At 32.7% G+C, this 16,991-nt stretch overlaps 2 protein-coding genes across 3 annotated transcripts in view; both read right to left on the reverse strand.

The window, feature by feature from the left end:
- Positions 1–8,518: 8,518 nt before the first annotated feature.
- LOC117171073 lies at positions 8,519–11,136 on the reverse strand. The gene is made up of 5 exons (XM_033358121.1): positions 11,100–11,136; positions 9,273–9,344; positions 8,996–9,133; positions 8,800–8,871; positions 8,519–8,625 (listed from the first exon to the last, which is right to left on the reverse strand). Exons 1-5 carry the CDS (start codon positions 11,134–11,136, stop codon positions 8,519–8,521), a joined length of 426 nt encoding a protein of 141 aa, XP_033214012.1.
- A 110-nt stretch (positions 11,137–11,246) lies between these two features.
- LOC117170542 (dynein assembly factor 5, axonemal) overlaps positions 11,247–16,991 on the reverse strand; it is a 23,803-nt gene continuing 18,058 nt past the window's right edge. Inside the window, exon 7 of one of the 2 annotated variants that reach the window (XM_033357351.1) lies at positions 11,247–11,336. The gene's annotated coding sequence lies outside the window, so the exon portion shown is untranslated. Of the gene's footprint in view, positions 11,337–16,022; positions 16,211–16,991 lie in introns of those variants that run through there. The other variant, XM_033357350.1, reaches the window with a different exon arrangement.

A 16,991-nucleotide genomic window follows, 5' to 3' on the forward strand; every position in this document is an offset into this window, starting at 1 on the left:
CTTTTATTTAGTGAAAATAAAATTTTGTCCCAAAATATGCACATGTTTTTCTCTTTTATCAGAATAAAAAAAATGTAGCTAAAGACAGGAGAATAAAAACTCTGTAAAGGTCATTTGAATTTGGTTCGAAAAATCATATTATATTATTAATTATTATTTTGTGCCAAGTTCGAATGGTATTTACCGAGTTATCATTTTCATATTTTCAACGTAATGTAAAAAATCATTTTATTCGCACTAAGTGCTCGCATGTTGCCCGCACACTTGCGACTCGCACTCAGTGTGAGACATATGCGACCACATGGAAGACACACCTGCGTGGTGATATGAACTCACGTAATGCGGCCTTATCCGCACGTGTGCGACCCATAATGCTCGCACTGTGCAGGCATTTTTTTATCTGGGCTTAACCTAATTCAGGCCTTCGATCCTTTTATGTTTCGATGTAAAATTTCTGTACAGCATATTTATTTCTTTTTATATCAAATTTAATTTCCTACAGTGTTATGCAACGTTAAATGTACACATGCCTGGCAGAAAATGTTGGAAGAAATTTTAAATCCATGATGTCCCTTAAGGTTACCTGCATCACTGACTTTTTCGAGCGTGTACACTAAAAAAAATAATTCTTAGCACCAGTAAATGCATTTATTTGAATCCTATTTCTTAGCACCAAGAACATTTTCTTTAACAGAACCCTCACAACAAAATGATATCTCTGGCATATCCCTAGGATATCGCGTCAGGATATGAGATATCCTGGAAAATGACCTATAAATGTCCCAAGATATCCGTGGCATATCCCAGGAATATCGAGATTTCCGCTCCGGAGAATATCCAGGATATCAGGATATCTCAATACTATAGTAAAATGTCCCACGAATGTCCCAATATTATAATAAGATATTCTAATACATTACTAGTGGACTTTCATTCAAGAAATAAAAACAGAGATATAAGAAAACCAATTTTATTTCTCTTAGGAAGTTTTCAATCTATACTTTACATGTAATACTTATATTATTACGTATATAATAATAATGGTATATATATATATATATATATATACATATACATTAGTACTTCGTATATTATAGGAATCTTTTTTAAACTTTTGAGGTTAAGCTTACTGTAATGTAGAAAAAGCAGCGGAGCTGGTACTTCTAATCTTTTTAAACTTTCAGCTTGCATGAAAGAATTAATTTAAATTGATATACGTTAATTTTTTTTACCGCCTTTAATGAATGTGCAAAAATTTTCATTAATTTTAATGAAAAAACAAGATGTGTGATTGGAGGTTATGTTTAAAAACATTATCATCTTATACTTAAATCTGCACACATATATATGAAAGCATAATAAATGCATGTCTATAAAATGTTCTGTACATTTAAACACGGAATAAGCAATCATCTGATAATTCTGACACTTGAAACAATGTTGCAAATACAGTAAAACGACCGTATAGGTCAACAAATCACAAGTCTTGGACAAGACAAGACTACAAACTTATGAAGGTGGTTCAAAGATCTTCGATTCTTTGTAGCTCCGGGGAAAATTTTTTGTTTCGAGAAATAATAAGTTTGTTTATTTGCAGCACACTGAGTATAAATTATTTGCAAAAGGCACAAATATGAATTTCAAGGAGTATAACAAATTAAATAATTAGGATATCTTGGGTACATCCTTGGCATATCCTACATTTTAAATATGGGACATCGCAAGAACATCCTAGGATGTCCCAATTTATGGACATTAAGATATCCCATACTATAAAAATTGGGACATTAATGGGATATCCTCAGCATATTCTGAGATATCTCTGGGTCATTCCAGGGATATCGAGATTTCCGCCCCGCAGGATATCATTCGCGATGTCCCTGCGATATGCCTAGGATACCGTGGGAGATAAATGGGATATTCCGCTGATATCCATTGCTGTGAGGGAAGTAATTTTTATTTAAACCAGGGTTATATCTTTTGTTGATCTAAAAAAATTAATTCTTTGGCTACATTTTCTTGATTGAAATACATATTTCTTACAATCAAGAAAATGATTTCCTTAATTCAAAAGGTCTAGATTCGTTGAAATGTGATTAGTCGTTCAAAGAAATATATATTTGATTCAAAGATTTCGTTTCTTTGAACTGATTCGGACACATTTGAATCAATAACTTGTCCATACTTGAATCAAGAATTTAGGTTTATTTAAATCAAATAAATAATTATTTAATTCAAAATGTTATTAATTTAAATACAATATATATTTTTTGTCACAAAGGGTTCATGCATTTATAGTAATGGAGCATTTATTCAGATGAAAAAAATATTGTGTTTACATAAATGCTTATTTCTTCAGTGTTACAAAATATGTCATTTGATTACTAGAATTAAATTATACAAACCGTTTAAAAAAAAATTTCTTCATTTTTTAAATTTTGATTTTCTGAATGGTGAACCTTTCAAAAATATTGTGTGAAAATTTGAAATGAATCGGAGCAAAACTAACGAGGATACAGCGGTTTTAGCAACCGCGCCTTATGCACGACTCAGCGCAGGACAACATGACTCAGAGCTGAAAAATCAGACAAAAGAAGACAGGATACGTCGTAGACAGGAGTAAAAAGATGCTTTAGACATCATGGATGATACTCGCAGCAACATTCTTTATGGACCTAGCGTCGATTATGAATCGATTATGTTTTATCCCAATTTTTTTAATGTTCAAAACTTTAACGCGTTTTTCCCACAACTCACGTTTCCAAAGTCGGTGCCCCTCCTAGCTTCAAAACTACTGCACCGATCCTTTTGAAATTTAGAACACTATTTCTGTACATAATTTACGAGGTAACTTTGGAGAGTTTTTTTCAAATTTATTAATACTTTTTATTTTAAAATAACAAATTACCCGATTTTTTCGCAAAAACGCGTTTTTCACTTCAAAGTGTTCCCAAAAATTGGAAAATTGAAATTTCGAAAAACCCTCCCACCTTTAACTGGGGAAAGCAATTATCTAACGAAAGAACTTTGATTTTTTAATTTATGATGATGCATCACCGAGTTATGAGGGGCACCAATATTCTACTTCTTCAGGAGACGCTTCCGAATAATTGATGTCATTGCCGTATTTTTTAATATTTCTGCATGAAAATTTTACAAAATATTCTTCGAATGCTATACTTTAATGTACCATTGGTTTTAATAAATGGATTTTAACTGTATCGTAAAATAATCGCAAAAATGTGCCTTTTTCACGAATTAACGTTACCCCTCCCCTTAAAGAAATATACTTTTAAATTAAATATCCATGTTTTTGATTTAAAGAAATATTTTTTGGTATTTATGGTGAGGTTTAAATACTGTTTTCCGCCTTACAATTTCCATGTTGCGGTAGTGCCGTGGTTAATGCTGTGGACTTTACACTCGATGGGCCCACGTTCAATTCCTGGTGGGGGTGGATTTATCATAGAATTTGTCTGTTACAGGTTCATCAAGATTTTAAATTATATGACTTGTTCAAATTAAATATGTATATTAATAACAATGGTAATTATAATTCAGGCTAAAACAATCCAGTTGCTTGTTTGGGAAAATATGTACTACACTTGAAGTACTAACTACCTTATTACACTCGCGCATCGTCTAGGCCAAAGAAATAATTTTTTAGAATCAGAGACATATTTTTGTGCTTCAATATTCAGAAAATTGCTGTGGGAAAATAGTTTTTTGAGCCTATAAAATATTTGCTTGACCTTAAAATATATTTCTTTTTTTCAATTGACTAACAGGTCGTATTTATTTGCCTCAAATAAATGTTTCTTTGAAAATAAACAGGACTTTCACTTACTTTAGCCAAGTAAAATTCACTTGGTACCACCCTACCGATAGAAATCTCAGAGTATTCTCAGGCGAAATAGCCTGGCCGGTTTGAGACTATCTGCAGGTTTGATTTGAATGATTTAGTTTTAGATATAGTTGAGAGATTTGGGTCTTTTTCAAGGTCCTTTTAGAGGTCCTTTTAAGAGTGATGCGACGCTAATATAATGGTCCTTTTGTATTCGTCACGTACCGGGCGGGCATAGTTATTTACAACAGTTGGCCGCCATTAACCCGACTCCCGTTTTCAATTTTTCTTTAAATTATTAATGCTTTTTTTTTAATTGTTGATTTTTCTCATCATACTTATTTGTAATTATAACTTATATACTAATATACAATTTTCTAGATAAATTAAAAAATGTCTTTTTTGGCGTATCTCATTCCATTTACAAGAAACGTTGTATTAATTCCAATTTTAAAATTATTTAAAAAGTTAGATATCTGAAATCATCAAAACCAGTGGATTCCGAATTATTATGTTTTAAGCCGTTAACTATGAAATAAATAAAAAATCGATTTCTAAATTTTAATCCGAAAGCTTAACAAAGGACCTTTGAGTGTCGGCAACTCTATTGAGATAGCCTCTCTACTTGTTATTTATGATCGTATTTTTATTCCAATTTCGGAAAGGACATTTTAAACGAGCTACCTAAACCTTTAAATATCTATATCTGAGTGCCTGCGAAGAATTTGTCAGAGCTTCCCAGAGTCTTGAGAATCTTTAGCATCTACTCTCATTCATATATACCGCTCCGTTCTGCCAACTTAAAATATACAAGGTGCGCCATCTAAATGTGGTCGATGGAAATATTGAATAACTTGCACAATTCTGAATAGATTTTGAAAAGCTATTGATTTTTATGAAATTTGAAGGTTTACAATTTTTTCTATTCAGTTTCCAAAAACAACGTCGATCAAATGACCACCATTATTGCGGATATATAATTCAACTCTTTCTCTGGTATTTTCCATGACATTTGCCAACATCTCGGGCGATATCTCGAATATTGTTCTTAAGCTCGTCTAAAGTACACTTTGCTTTTGAAAAATCCCCACAAGAAAAAGTCCGGTGCCGTTAAATCGGGCGATCTCGGAACGACCGCGATACTTTTGACGATATGCACGCTATGTGTTGCAACAACTGAACGATTACATTTAATGAACATTGTCACTATTTCCGCGCGTTCGGTGGGCGTGAACCGATTCATGGTTAAAATTGTAATGCAATACCATCGACCACATTTAGATGGCGCACCCTTTACCGTTAAAGTTAGCGTGTAGCCAAGCCCCTACATTTAACAAAATACACTATCTAAAAGACACGCTCTCAAAACTTTCTTCTAGATTTATAGAAATTGATAATCGTAAAAAATGATAAAAAGATGGTAAGTTACAAAATTTTCTATAATATTTTTTAATTGTTAGTTTGTTCTAAATTAAACAAAATTGAATAAATATAAACTGAATAAGTGAATTATAACTGTTAAAAGATAATCTTATTCACAGAACCATACTTGAAAAAAGTTAAACCTTAATTGAAAGCATCTATTTATATTGTTAGGCCATACATATGTATAGGTAACAAATCTTTGATCATTATATTCAATAATGAAGGAAAAGTTAACATTTTACACTATATATGCGTATTATTTACAGATAAATATGTAATCAAAATGGGTGGACATCGATGTATAGCTCCGAACTGTAAACTAGGGTACGACCACCTCATCTCTGGTAGGACTCAGCCCGCTCAAGTGGAATAAAAAAATTTTTTTTCTGCGTTCCAAAAATTGAGGTTGAAAGTTGCCAACAAGCAATTAAGCGTGCTAAAAAGGATTTCATTGTCAAACCTGGATACATAGTGTGTGCAGATAACTTTGTAAAGGATCAGATCAGTTGGAAAAAGGAAGTTTTAGCTCCTGATGGAACGGTTCTTGCGGTAAGTATTACGATTTGTTTGCACTGATGTCCTTTAACCTAAAATAATCGAGAGGGTCTGACGATTACATGACAACATTGATTTTCATATTTTAATATATTCTTCTTGTTACTGAACTTTTAGATTATTATGATAGAGTGCAAAATTATAGTTCCAATAGTTTTTGTAATTTAACAAATATTTCAAGACCCTTACTATCTGTAAGAAAAATGTAAAAGTAACATTAATGACAGTGTTGAATTATCGCTGAATTTCAACATTTATGTACAATTACATTAATTTATTAATAAATTCAATTATTAAAGTAAATACAAATTGTAACATAATTATTTTTTGCAGTTAGAATGGTATGATAATCCTAAATTGAAACCAGGGGTTTCGAAATCTCAATTTCCAAACTGCCTCGAGCATTATTCGAAGGCTGCTAAAAAAACTCGTCTAATAAAGCGCGATTTTTTGACAAAGGATTCTGAAATGTTTAATAGAAAGTCAGCCTTCTAACAAGGATCAGGGCAGTTTGGAAATTGAGATGTCAAAACCCCTAGTTTTAATTTAGATTTCTTTTACCATTATGACTGCCAGAAAATCATTATTTTACCATTATAATATAGTTTAATGCTTGCATTTATAAATAAATTAATGTAATTGTAAATAAATATAGAAATCCCGTGTGGAAAAATTTCGGGGCGCTGGCCAGACCGTCTTGTGTCTGGTCAGACGCTGGACAGACGGTCTAATAGCGTCGCTGGCCAGAAGTGTAACGCCTAAACCATGAGATGGACTAGATTAGACGGAGCTGACCAGCCGCTTATCAGCTCGTCCAGAATAGATGAGCTGATCAAACGCTGGCCAGACGTGTAACGCTTTTACAACGCGATGGTCTAGATTGGACCTTATAAAAAAGTATCAGAACTTCACAGATATAATCTCTAAGTAATAAAAAACTTTATTAATATATCATACAAATTATAGTATATGTTTTTTTTAATACCTTATTATATAATATATTGCACTATACTGATTGATATAAACAAATATAATGTATAAGAAATATGATGATAAATGAGATAATTCCTGTTATATTATTCGATTAGAGTTTTTACATCTGTTCTCCTTTTTGTTCGTGGCAGCCGGTACCCTTACCAATCCTTCGCGTTGGACATTGTTAATCCGAGATCTCTCAGAAAATCTTTCTCTGTTAGAACCAGCTTCTGTGTGAAGAAAAATATATTTTTTTCATTGTATAAATATTTTATGTTTTAGTACCTAGCATTGCTCTATAAAATCGTGTATTCTTGAATATAAGCGTTTTTTTCCGTCTTCTTCTGCTAGCGTAACGCTAATATCGGTCGTGAACAGATCTGATAGCGTTGATTTCTGGAATAAATATTTCCAATTAATTTGTGTTTCACAATTATTCAGGCATTTTAAAGTTGTTGAAATAATTTTTAAAAAATCAAGCCAATTGGCAGAATAAATTTTTTAGATTAATTAATCAGTGCCTTACCATTATTAAGTGGTTGCAAAGTAATTGAAAAAATCTGTAAACATTAAGTTCGTTTTTCTTAATTTATAAGCGGTGACATAAACTGATATACCATATTAACTTAATCATAAACTTACGAAACGCTTTCGGATCGTCCGATCTGCTTCTAGCTGATTGTCGAAGTTTTGAAAATCCTGGAGCTGGGCGAATGGTAAATTCAAATCGAAGTCTTCTGCAAAATCTTTGACTAGCTTCACATTTTGTTCACCGCTAACATTTTCTTCGAGACTCTGCACATGAGTACCTATATGGGTTATTTTATTCGCTAAATTCCTCTGCTGAACATTGAGCAGATACTGTCCCATGAGCATTCTTTCTAATAATAGGTCAATGTTATCTGGAAACAAAATAGAAACTTGTTAAAAATCTGAGAAGAATACAATTTTTGCCCACGCATTTGAACTAAAAAAAATTCGATTTTGGACGAACCTTTTTCTTTGGCTGTCACAGTTGGGCTGAAGACATCTTTCTCAAGAATTCCTATGAAATAAAGTATAAAGGAATTAATATACTTCACAGTTACCCAAATTGTTCCAGTGGATGTAGTTTCAGTTACATTAGATTATGTTAATCGAGGACCGTAATTTTAGAATAAAGTAGAGGATACAAAATTATTCCATTGTTATTAAAATAAGTTTGAAAATATGATTCCCATATCAATCAATATGAACTTCAATATGACTTACTTCTTCCATCCGCAGTCGTCAATATTCTGCAGTTATTACTGTGCTTCTTTAGTCTACCTGCATCATCAGATTCACTGGAGGCCTTTCTTTTTCGAGGTGTACTGACTGTTAAAGAAAATGTGATAATTAGTGAAAAAACACATCACAAACTTCAGAAAGAGTAAGGATCATATAATCATATTGTAAATCGGCAAAATTAAATTTGATCTTAGGGGAAATCAACTCCGAATTCTTAAAAGTATTGCTTCGAATTTTGGTCTTCGTGAATATAAATTTCAACTTTTACCCGAATTTTCTCTTGCAATTTCGCCTGGACTTGGTGCTGAACTGCTCACGGAGTCGGATTTTTCATGGTCACTTACAATTTCAAAATTGGAAATAAAATCTCTAGAAATCATATTGATTGCAATTCGAGGGACAACGATCTTAAGTAGAAACTGAACCTGGACAAATCGTATTAAATATAATTCAATGAAACTCATTTTCTTCATCATCAGTACTCAATATGCTCCGCTTCTTTGGTCGAACTTCATCTTCAGATTCAATGATTGCCTTTCTTTTTGGAGCTTTCGTAACTGTGAAAGAAAATTTGATTATTCCATTATACATAAACTACCGAAATATTAAGGATCATACATTTATATTGTGAATTATCAAATTTAAGTTTGATCCTAGGGAAAATCATCTACGAATTCTAAACATATTGATTGGAACTTTTTGTATACATGAATATAAATTTTAACTTTTACCATTATTATCTGTTAGAATTTGGTGTGAACTTGTTGCTGAGGCGCTCATGGAGTCGTTTTTTCCATCGTCATCTGTAACTCGCAAATCGGAAATTAAATCTCCATAAAACTTATTGAATGTAATTCGAGAGAGAAGGATATTCAATAGAAACTACATCTTCAGAAATCGAATTAAACGTAATTTAATTAAACTCACTTTCTTTATCGTCCGAAGTCAATTGGCTGCGCTTCAGTGGCGTACCTTCATCTTCAGATTCACTAATTACCCTTCTTTTTCGAGGCTTCGCAAATGTGGAAGAAAATTTGATTACAAGCCAGAAATACATATTAGGAACTTCGAAAGCAGCATGAGGGTTATAAAATTATATTGCAAATCTGAGAAATTCAATTTGATCTAAGGGAAATTCAACGGAGAATTTTTAAAACTATTAATTTGAATGTTTCTCTTAATGAACGTAAATTTTTATTTTTACCAGAATTTTCTCTGTGTATTTCGACAAGACGTGGTGCTAAGGCACTCGTAAAGTCGATTTCTTCGTTGTTACCTACAATATGAAAATTAAAAATTAAATTTCCAGAAATCGTGTTGCTTGCAATTTAAATCAGAAAATTGTTGAATATAGAGTCCATACTTTGAACTTCAGGTTCACAATCAGACATTGATGGAGGAGAAGCGATGGTAGGGATATGATTTTCCATAGTTCGCGATGTAGAAGGCTGGAATATACTCAACGCGATATTCATCAACTTATCTTGCTTATCGAGTTTTGTTCTGAACTTGGAGTCACGGATGGTCCTTTTCACCGCTCAAATCCACTCAAATCCTTGGTTAAAAGTTAAACTCGTTTGTGAAATATCACTTCTTTTTCATTAAAAATTCATCTCTGGTGCAAAACTGTAACTACCTTGTTGGAAAACTACATAACTGGTAAAGAATTAAAGTATTGTTGTGAAAAACTTAACTATTCTGTTGACAATTCGTTTTAATTTTGTTAGCAATGAGTTTTATAAAACAGAAAATTTACCTATTCTATTTTTGGTTAAAAATATATGTTTTGGTGTGGAATTTAACTAATCACTTGACAATTGATAATTATTATCAAAAATTGAATTATTCGATGGAAAATCTTTTTATCCTGTTGAGAATTCGGGGGTTTTTGCGGCTAATTAATCTTTGTGGTTGAAAAACCATCTTTTCAATTGAAAATGCTAGAACTCAAGTTAAAGATTCACCAATTTAGTTTAAAATTCATATTTTCGATATTAAACCTTGTTCGCTGTCTGCTGGATAAAAAAATACCCCAGGCCTACATTTCCTTACATTTAAGTATCTAAATTCAATAAAAGCCGTATAAAATTTCGTGGGGTATAAAAATACCCTGATGTAGCAAGTACGTTTGAAATTAATATTTTGGAATAAACTATTTTTCGAGTGTCATATAAACTTGAGAGATACTAAATATAAGATATTCCATGAACCCGTTAACCTGACATCTTCTCTTAAATGCTAAGATTTTTTCATATTACAATTCTCTTTACTAATTTCAACAAAAATTTACATTTACATACAGTTTAACTATTAAATGAAATGAGTTATTTTGCTTAAAATAGGTATTTCATTTTTTCACGTAATTTGTTCAGTAGTTTATTTTTTATGACAGTTTTCGTCACTGAGGTAAAAACTTATCCCGGTGTGGCAAGTATGTTATTCTATAGATGCGTGGCAAGCAAGGATTAAATTGAAATATTTTAGTTCAAGATTCATCATTTATTCGTTTTTTTGTTGAAAATTAATTTAGTTTACTTTAAGTTCAACTATTATATAATATTGATCACAAAATAGCAGGCAATTCACGATATTAGCCCTAAGTACGGCCGCCCTACGGACGCCGAGTGATATGCGACAATTAACATAACCTACAAAATCATTGATCGATATCGATTTTTTATCAAGTTTTAAATACTATTACATGGATTCTTTCCTTATTGTGTCGTGTGATTTCAAAGCAGGATATTTTGACTGCTATGTTGATAACAAAATAGCAGACAATTCACGACATTGGTCATAAGTATGGCCATCCTACGGACGCAGAGAGATAGGCGACAATTAACATAACCTACAAAATCATTGATCAATATTGATTTTTTATCATGTTTTAAATACTATTTCATTGATCCCTTCCTTATTGTGTTGACTGATTTCAAAGCAGGATATACAGTTGATCATGCATTGTTTTTCTTATTTAGAGAAGAATAAAAAGTAGGGGAAAAGAAGCCAAAACTAGAAAAATGTATATTACCTGTGTCTCCTTTTCTTCCTTGCATCTTGTCACCCATGGTTATTATCAACAGCACAAAAACTTTCACTCTTTGGATCACTCACTTCAAACGTTCCGCTTTCAGTTAATCACTCACTTTAAATCCAAATTGCTCTTGATAACTACTTTTTATTTCTTCCAATTCTGAACAGACCTTCTTCTTGGAGGAAGCGTTTCTTTTATCGGTGACGTGACTAATTGGGCGAGAGCGGTGATTGTCTGAAACGTTGAAAATCGTATTTGGAACAAAAATCATTGTTTTATTTAACGTTTAAATATGTAGAAGGAAAAATTTATACTGTGAAAAGTATTTTAGTTCGAAAATATTCAAACTTTTCAATATGAAATGCTCATCCTTTATAATTTCTATAATTATTATTCAATTTCGTCAATTTTATCGTGTCTTGAAATCATTTAAAAATCTATAAGTGATACATACATTTAATTAACAAAACTTAGATTCACACAATTAAATTAATACAACCAATTTGACATTTGATTGTTTTGGGATCGCTCTAATGAAGGGCAATGAAACACTTCTTCTGAAGGAAAGACTTTTTATTTTTCTTTGCTTTTAAATTATTTGTTACTCTTAACATACAAAATTCTTCTCTACAAAACCGTTATTTCAGTCCTAAATTATTCAAACTTTTTAATATTAAATGCTTATCCTTTATAATTTCCATAATTATTATTCGATTTCGTTAATATTGTCGTGTGTTGAAATCGTTTAGAATTCTACAAGTAATACATAAATTTAATTTAATAATGTACATTTACACAATTAAATTAACACAACAAATTTGACATTTGAATGTTTTGGGATCGCTCAAATGAAGGTCAATGGAACGCAGAAATATGTCAGATATTTTCCAAATATTCTCAATTAATGGAGAAGAGGTATTGCGTACATATGTTCTCTCCCATGGATTCTATTTTTCATATGCAATATATCCATTTTCTTATATATATAATATATAATATAAACATATATATATATATACCTAATTGTGAAAGTTTTTAGATAGACAGACGGACGTCTTTCTAGTTCCCACATATCAACCAGGTTCGATTCGAGAGGATACGTAAAAATTGATTTCCTTTTGTTCCAAATTTTCCCTGCCATCATCATGGATCGAGTAGGTCCAAACAATTTTTCAACTTTAAAAATCATCCCAATGTTGAGCAAAACTAAGTTGTCAGGTAACTTGCTGGCGATGATGTATTCTTTATATTTGATTTTCGAATGTACATCGCGAACACGTTTCAGAATCTCAATTTGAGGTGGCATGACAGCTTTATTGTTTTTTATATAATATTCTTCGTGTAGCCTCCTGCAAAGTTGAGCCAGTGGTTGCAAAGCAGTCCGAATTTTTTTTTCATTTTTCCTAAAAGACTTTCAAAGGGAAAAGCTGTGATGCGAGACAAGCTGCAACCCATTTCCGTTACATCATCAGCGAAGTGAATTAAATGATGACAATTCAAAATTTGCGATTTAGCACCTTAAAAACCGAGCAATGCTCTAAAAAAATCAGCAGGTAACTTTTAGCCTGTTGATTGTACACGCGACACAGTTCTTCGCAACACAAAATCCGACAAGCCACGTGGAAAAGCAGGAAGTGTTTAAATAATCATGTGAGCAAAATATTTTTCACAACAATAGGCAACAACAAACTTATTCAAACTCTCCATTCTTTGAGACAGTTTTTCTATCAATCTCGCACTAAAACGCACATTTAAATCTCCGTCAAACCACCATTCCATTAAACTTTTCATAACTCCCAAACAGAGATGCATGAAATCAAGCACGAAAGAAGATATAATATTTATTGGTGGATTGATATCGAGCAGAGGAGATGGCAGCTTATGATGTTCTCTCTATCGCATTTCTCTAAAGGATCCATCTGTCCGTTGTTAAGAATCAAACGTTGAATATGCAGTAGAGCCGACGTTTCCTTTTCTTCCTCGAACCGTACATCTTATGCAGGCATACCTCCCAGTATGACCAGCAGTGCCTTTAAAATATGCTCGCGCTGGTGTATCACAGATGAAGCACTTTAGACTTACTTCATAGTGTCTGTCAGAAATCTCGATTCCATTTTCCAGCAAATTGTTCAAATCCTGAATTAAATTTTCTAAATAGGACTCAGTGCTATAAGGTTGATAGCGTCCATAAAATACTGCCACGGGAAAAGGCTTGTAAATATCAGGAAGAAAATGAGCTTTAGCCGATGTTACCCAGAAATCCTTATAGCCCGACTTAGTCAAGGGTAATCCATCTCCACTAACAAGTAATTCTATAATATTACTCGTATGAGTTTCCAAATCCACGCAACCTTTCAACCCTTTTTGTAGCCCAAAGTAGACAAATTGTCCCATATCGCCATGGAAGTCTTCCATCTTCAAGATATTATATTTCGCAGTCGAAGTATCCAGAAATGTTTTAGACGTTTTCGGCAAATCAGACAATAATCCACGTCTCAATATTAGTAGCAATTTGTCTAAATGCTCGTGCTTTGTTCCTGTCTGAATTGCCCTTTCGCGCAATTCATTTATTTCCCGGACTCGTAGAATATTTGAGTTCGCAGTTTCTTCACTCCATTCGGAATCAACAGTAGTTGACATATCTGAGACTTCACTGTCCTCTCCGTCTTCGTCTGCTCCATAAAAACCGTCAAAAGGAGCTGGAGGATCATCAATGGAGTCCACATCTGATAAGGAGTTACTGGATTCACTCCCAGGAGAATTACTCAGAGGTAGATCAGATGCAGAAGCGGAATTTCGATCAAGTGCATCCTCTGCAGTTAATGAAGAGCTGATTCTAAGACGATTTTCGTTGTCACTGTTCCTGCTATTGGAGATATTGTTAGAACATGTTAAGATAATAATTTTAATCATTTGTAATCATGTCAAATTAAATTTGGTTCATTTCTCCATAATCGTAGACAGTGTACGATAATTTTAGTTTGTACGAGAAGTGAAAAAAACAGATAGCAATTTAAAATCGAGCTGGAAATTGGGTTTTAGAGTCACGGAAAATTCCGTAACCCTACACAGCGTGTGCATTAATTTTCATATACTTTGGTATTCTTAGTGAAATACTATTCTTAACAGTGTTCGACGTTTCGATGCATTTTTAGGAATAATTTTAAGATTATTAAATCACTACAGCATTCAAAAGTCGAGCTGGAAATGTAGTTTTAGAGTCACGAAAAATCCCGTATCGTGTGTGCTTTACTTTTCATATACATTGGTATTTGAAATATCATACTATTCTTAACAATATTCAATTCTTCGATACATTTTTAGGGATAATTCTTAGGTTATTAGATCACTAAAGCATTCAAAAGTTGCGAAAAAGTAGTTTTCGAGTCACGGAAAATTCCGTAATCGTAGAGTGTGCTTTACTTTTCCTATACATTGGTATTTGATATTTCATACACAAAAACAAAAAACATTTAGTGAACTGATATCCTTGTCGGAATCTACGTCTCTTGCCATTTACGAATAGAAAATTCTACATTGTTAATTTATCTTCAGATTAAAAACCAAAAGCATTTAGTGTACTGATATCATTGTCAGAATCTATGAGGAGTTACTCGTAGGAGAAAAGAAGAAATGGAGAAAATTTAAAAATCTTTCAAACACCACGATTATAAAAGTTTATATCATAAATAACCATAAATAACTATACTCACTTGCTGCTTCCGGATGTTCAGCTGATGATTCTATTGAACTTGATGACGACGAGGATCGACTGTCCATCCGGGCTCGTTTGAGAGCACGATGCTTTCGGACTCTTAATGCATTGCAAATTGAGCCCGTCTTTTTCTCAAATCATTATTGTCCATCTTCGTTTTTATTAAAAATGTGGCTAGAAATAGATTCAGTACGATGTAAAGCCATATATAAAATCTTCCTCTCTGGCCTTTTGTAGGTTAGGTTGCAATTTGAGAAAGAATCAATTAATCTTATCTCATATAAGTGGATATTATATTGCTCAACAATTGTCAAAAAAACAGTGTGTATACAAACCTAGACATGTGTCAATCTGACTTCAACACAAAACTTTCCTGCAAACTTTAATATTCTTTTAGGTTTTCCCAATCATTTCACTATCAAAATAATCTAAAAGTTCGGCAATAAGAAGAATATCTCAAAATTTTAAAATCAATGTATACATGAAAATGTCAGAGCCATGCGGTTATTTTAGGTTAAAGGACATCGGTGTAAACAAATCGTAATATTTACCGCTATAACCGTTCAATCAGGAGCTAAAACTACCTTTTTCCAAATTATATGTTCCTTTAATAAGTGATCTTCACAAACTACATGTCCAGGTTTAACAATAAAATCATTTTAATCACGGTTAATTACTTGCTGCTAATGGTCAACCTTATTTTTTGGAACAGAGAAAAACACGTTTCACTCCATTTGAACGGGTTGACTCGTACACTGCTCGACATTTCGGATCTATACATCGATGTCTTTAGTCCTTATTTAATTCATATCTCCATATTTTAATCCAATTTTCAAATAAATATATGACTAAATGTACAGTAAACTTAATAGCTTTTACACTGATAATATTTTCACTATCTTGACGATTAATACAATATGTTAAATATTAACAATTATAATTTTTGATGCTATTTTTATTATAATGTAATAATGCATTAGAATAATTCAAGTAATTAAAAATAGAAAAACTATTATTTATATTAAAATTTTAGAATTGTAATTTTATTTGCTTTAAACCTTGAAGTGGTATTCTTTATATTTTACCATTTTACTCTGCTTGAATTTTAATTTCCTTACAAAGAATTTCCAGTGTTTTTAAGGTATATTTTTTAATCCTCGATATTTTTTAAATTCTAGAAACAGTCAATCTTGGCTTAATTCAAACTCAAAGTTTTTAAAATATCTACAAATATTCAAAATATTACAAAAACTGAGAAAAATACTACATCTCCCATGTTTCTTATCAGCTGTCATTCAAATATAGGGCGTGACGCTAGTGGCGCTGGTGTTTCATCTTCTGCTGTCCTTCACAAAACTGACTCAGTGAATTCGCATGGTGAGTCACCCCCCTGCTGAAAGAAACCAATCATATTTGCCATAAACTTGTGTGTCTTAATTACGAATGATTTTTGTAGGTTATGTCTCACTAAAATAACGCAAGCCGAAGAAATTGTTTGTTTTTGTTTTCATCTTAAATTATTTAGTAAAAAAACATTCTAATAACCATTTAAAACATAATTTACATTTTTTCCAAAATGTCCGGTCAGAGGGTCAGATTGGAAATCGGTCAGATAACTGCTGTTACGTATGCAGATGACAGCTAGTTATGCCGACGTCCCTGCATACGCGCCAGAAAGCGGGGTACCGGAACTTTGATCTTTTCATGGGACGCGAAAACTTTTAACAGTGTTATTTTTTATTAATTCTTTTGTTCAAGAAAGTTATGCTACATTATGCGTTTCAAAGTAGATATTATTGTTTCCTACCTTTAATAACTAACCTCTCTAATAATTTATAATGTTCGTTAGATCAGCGATTCTCAAACTACTACCGACGGTCACCGACCCGACCGCGGTCGAGGGGAACCACCCCGGGCAGCCTCCGAGGGGGATGCCAGCCCTGGCCCAGCCACTCGACAGTCTCCCGCTATGATGACCCTTTCATTGTCATGAGATTTAAGGCTGTTTCAATAAACAATGAGTTTTGTTACCTAATTTGACGTCCCGCAAAAATAGGCGTATTATTATTATTGTGTACATGTACATTAATTACGATGAAAGCAGGAGACAGAGTGCCAAGAAATCGGCATATTCTTACCATACTCGACGGAAATAGCTGCTCGACCCCGTCGAA

This window comes from Belonocnema kinseyi, chromosome 4 (assembly GCF_010883055.1).
Source record: "Belonocnema kinseyi isolate 2016_QV_RU_SX_M_011 chromosome 4, B_treatae_v1, whole genome shotgun sequence".
NCBI lineage: Eukaryota > Metazoa > Arthropoda > Insecta > Hymenoptera > Cynipidae > Belonocnema > Belonocnema kinseyi.

Coding starts and splice junctions, on each gene's coding strand:
- LOC117171073 (XM_033358121.1), bottom strand. CDS start 11,136: ATGGGTGACAAGATGCAAGGAAGAAAAGGAGACACAG. Junction 9,134..9,272: donor AATACACAGAGAAAATTCTG/GTAAAAATAAAA, acceptor CTGCTTTCGAAG/TTCCTAATATGTATTTCTGG. Junction 8,872..8,995: donor GACTTCGGACGATAAAGAAA/GTGAGTTTAATT, acceptor TGCGAGTTACAG/ATGACGATGGAAAAAACGAC.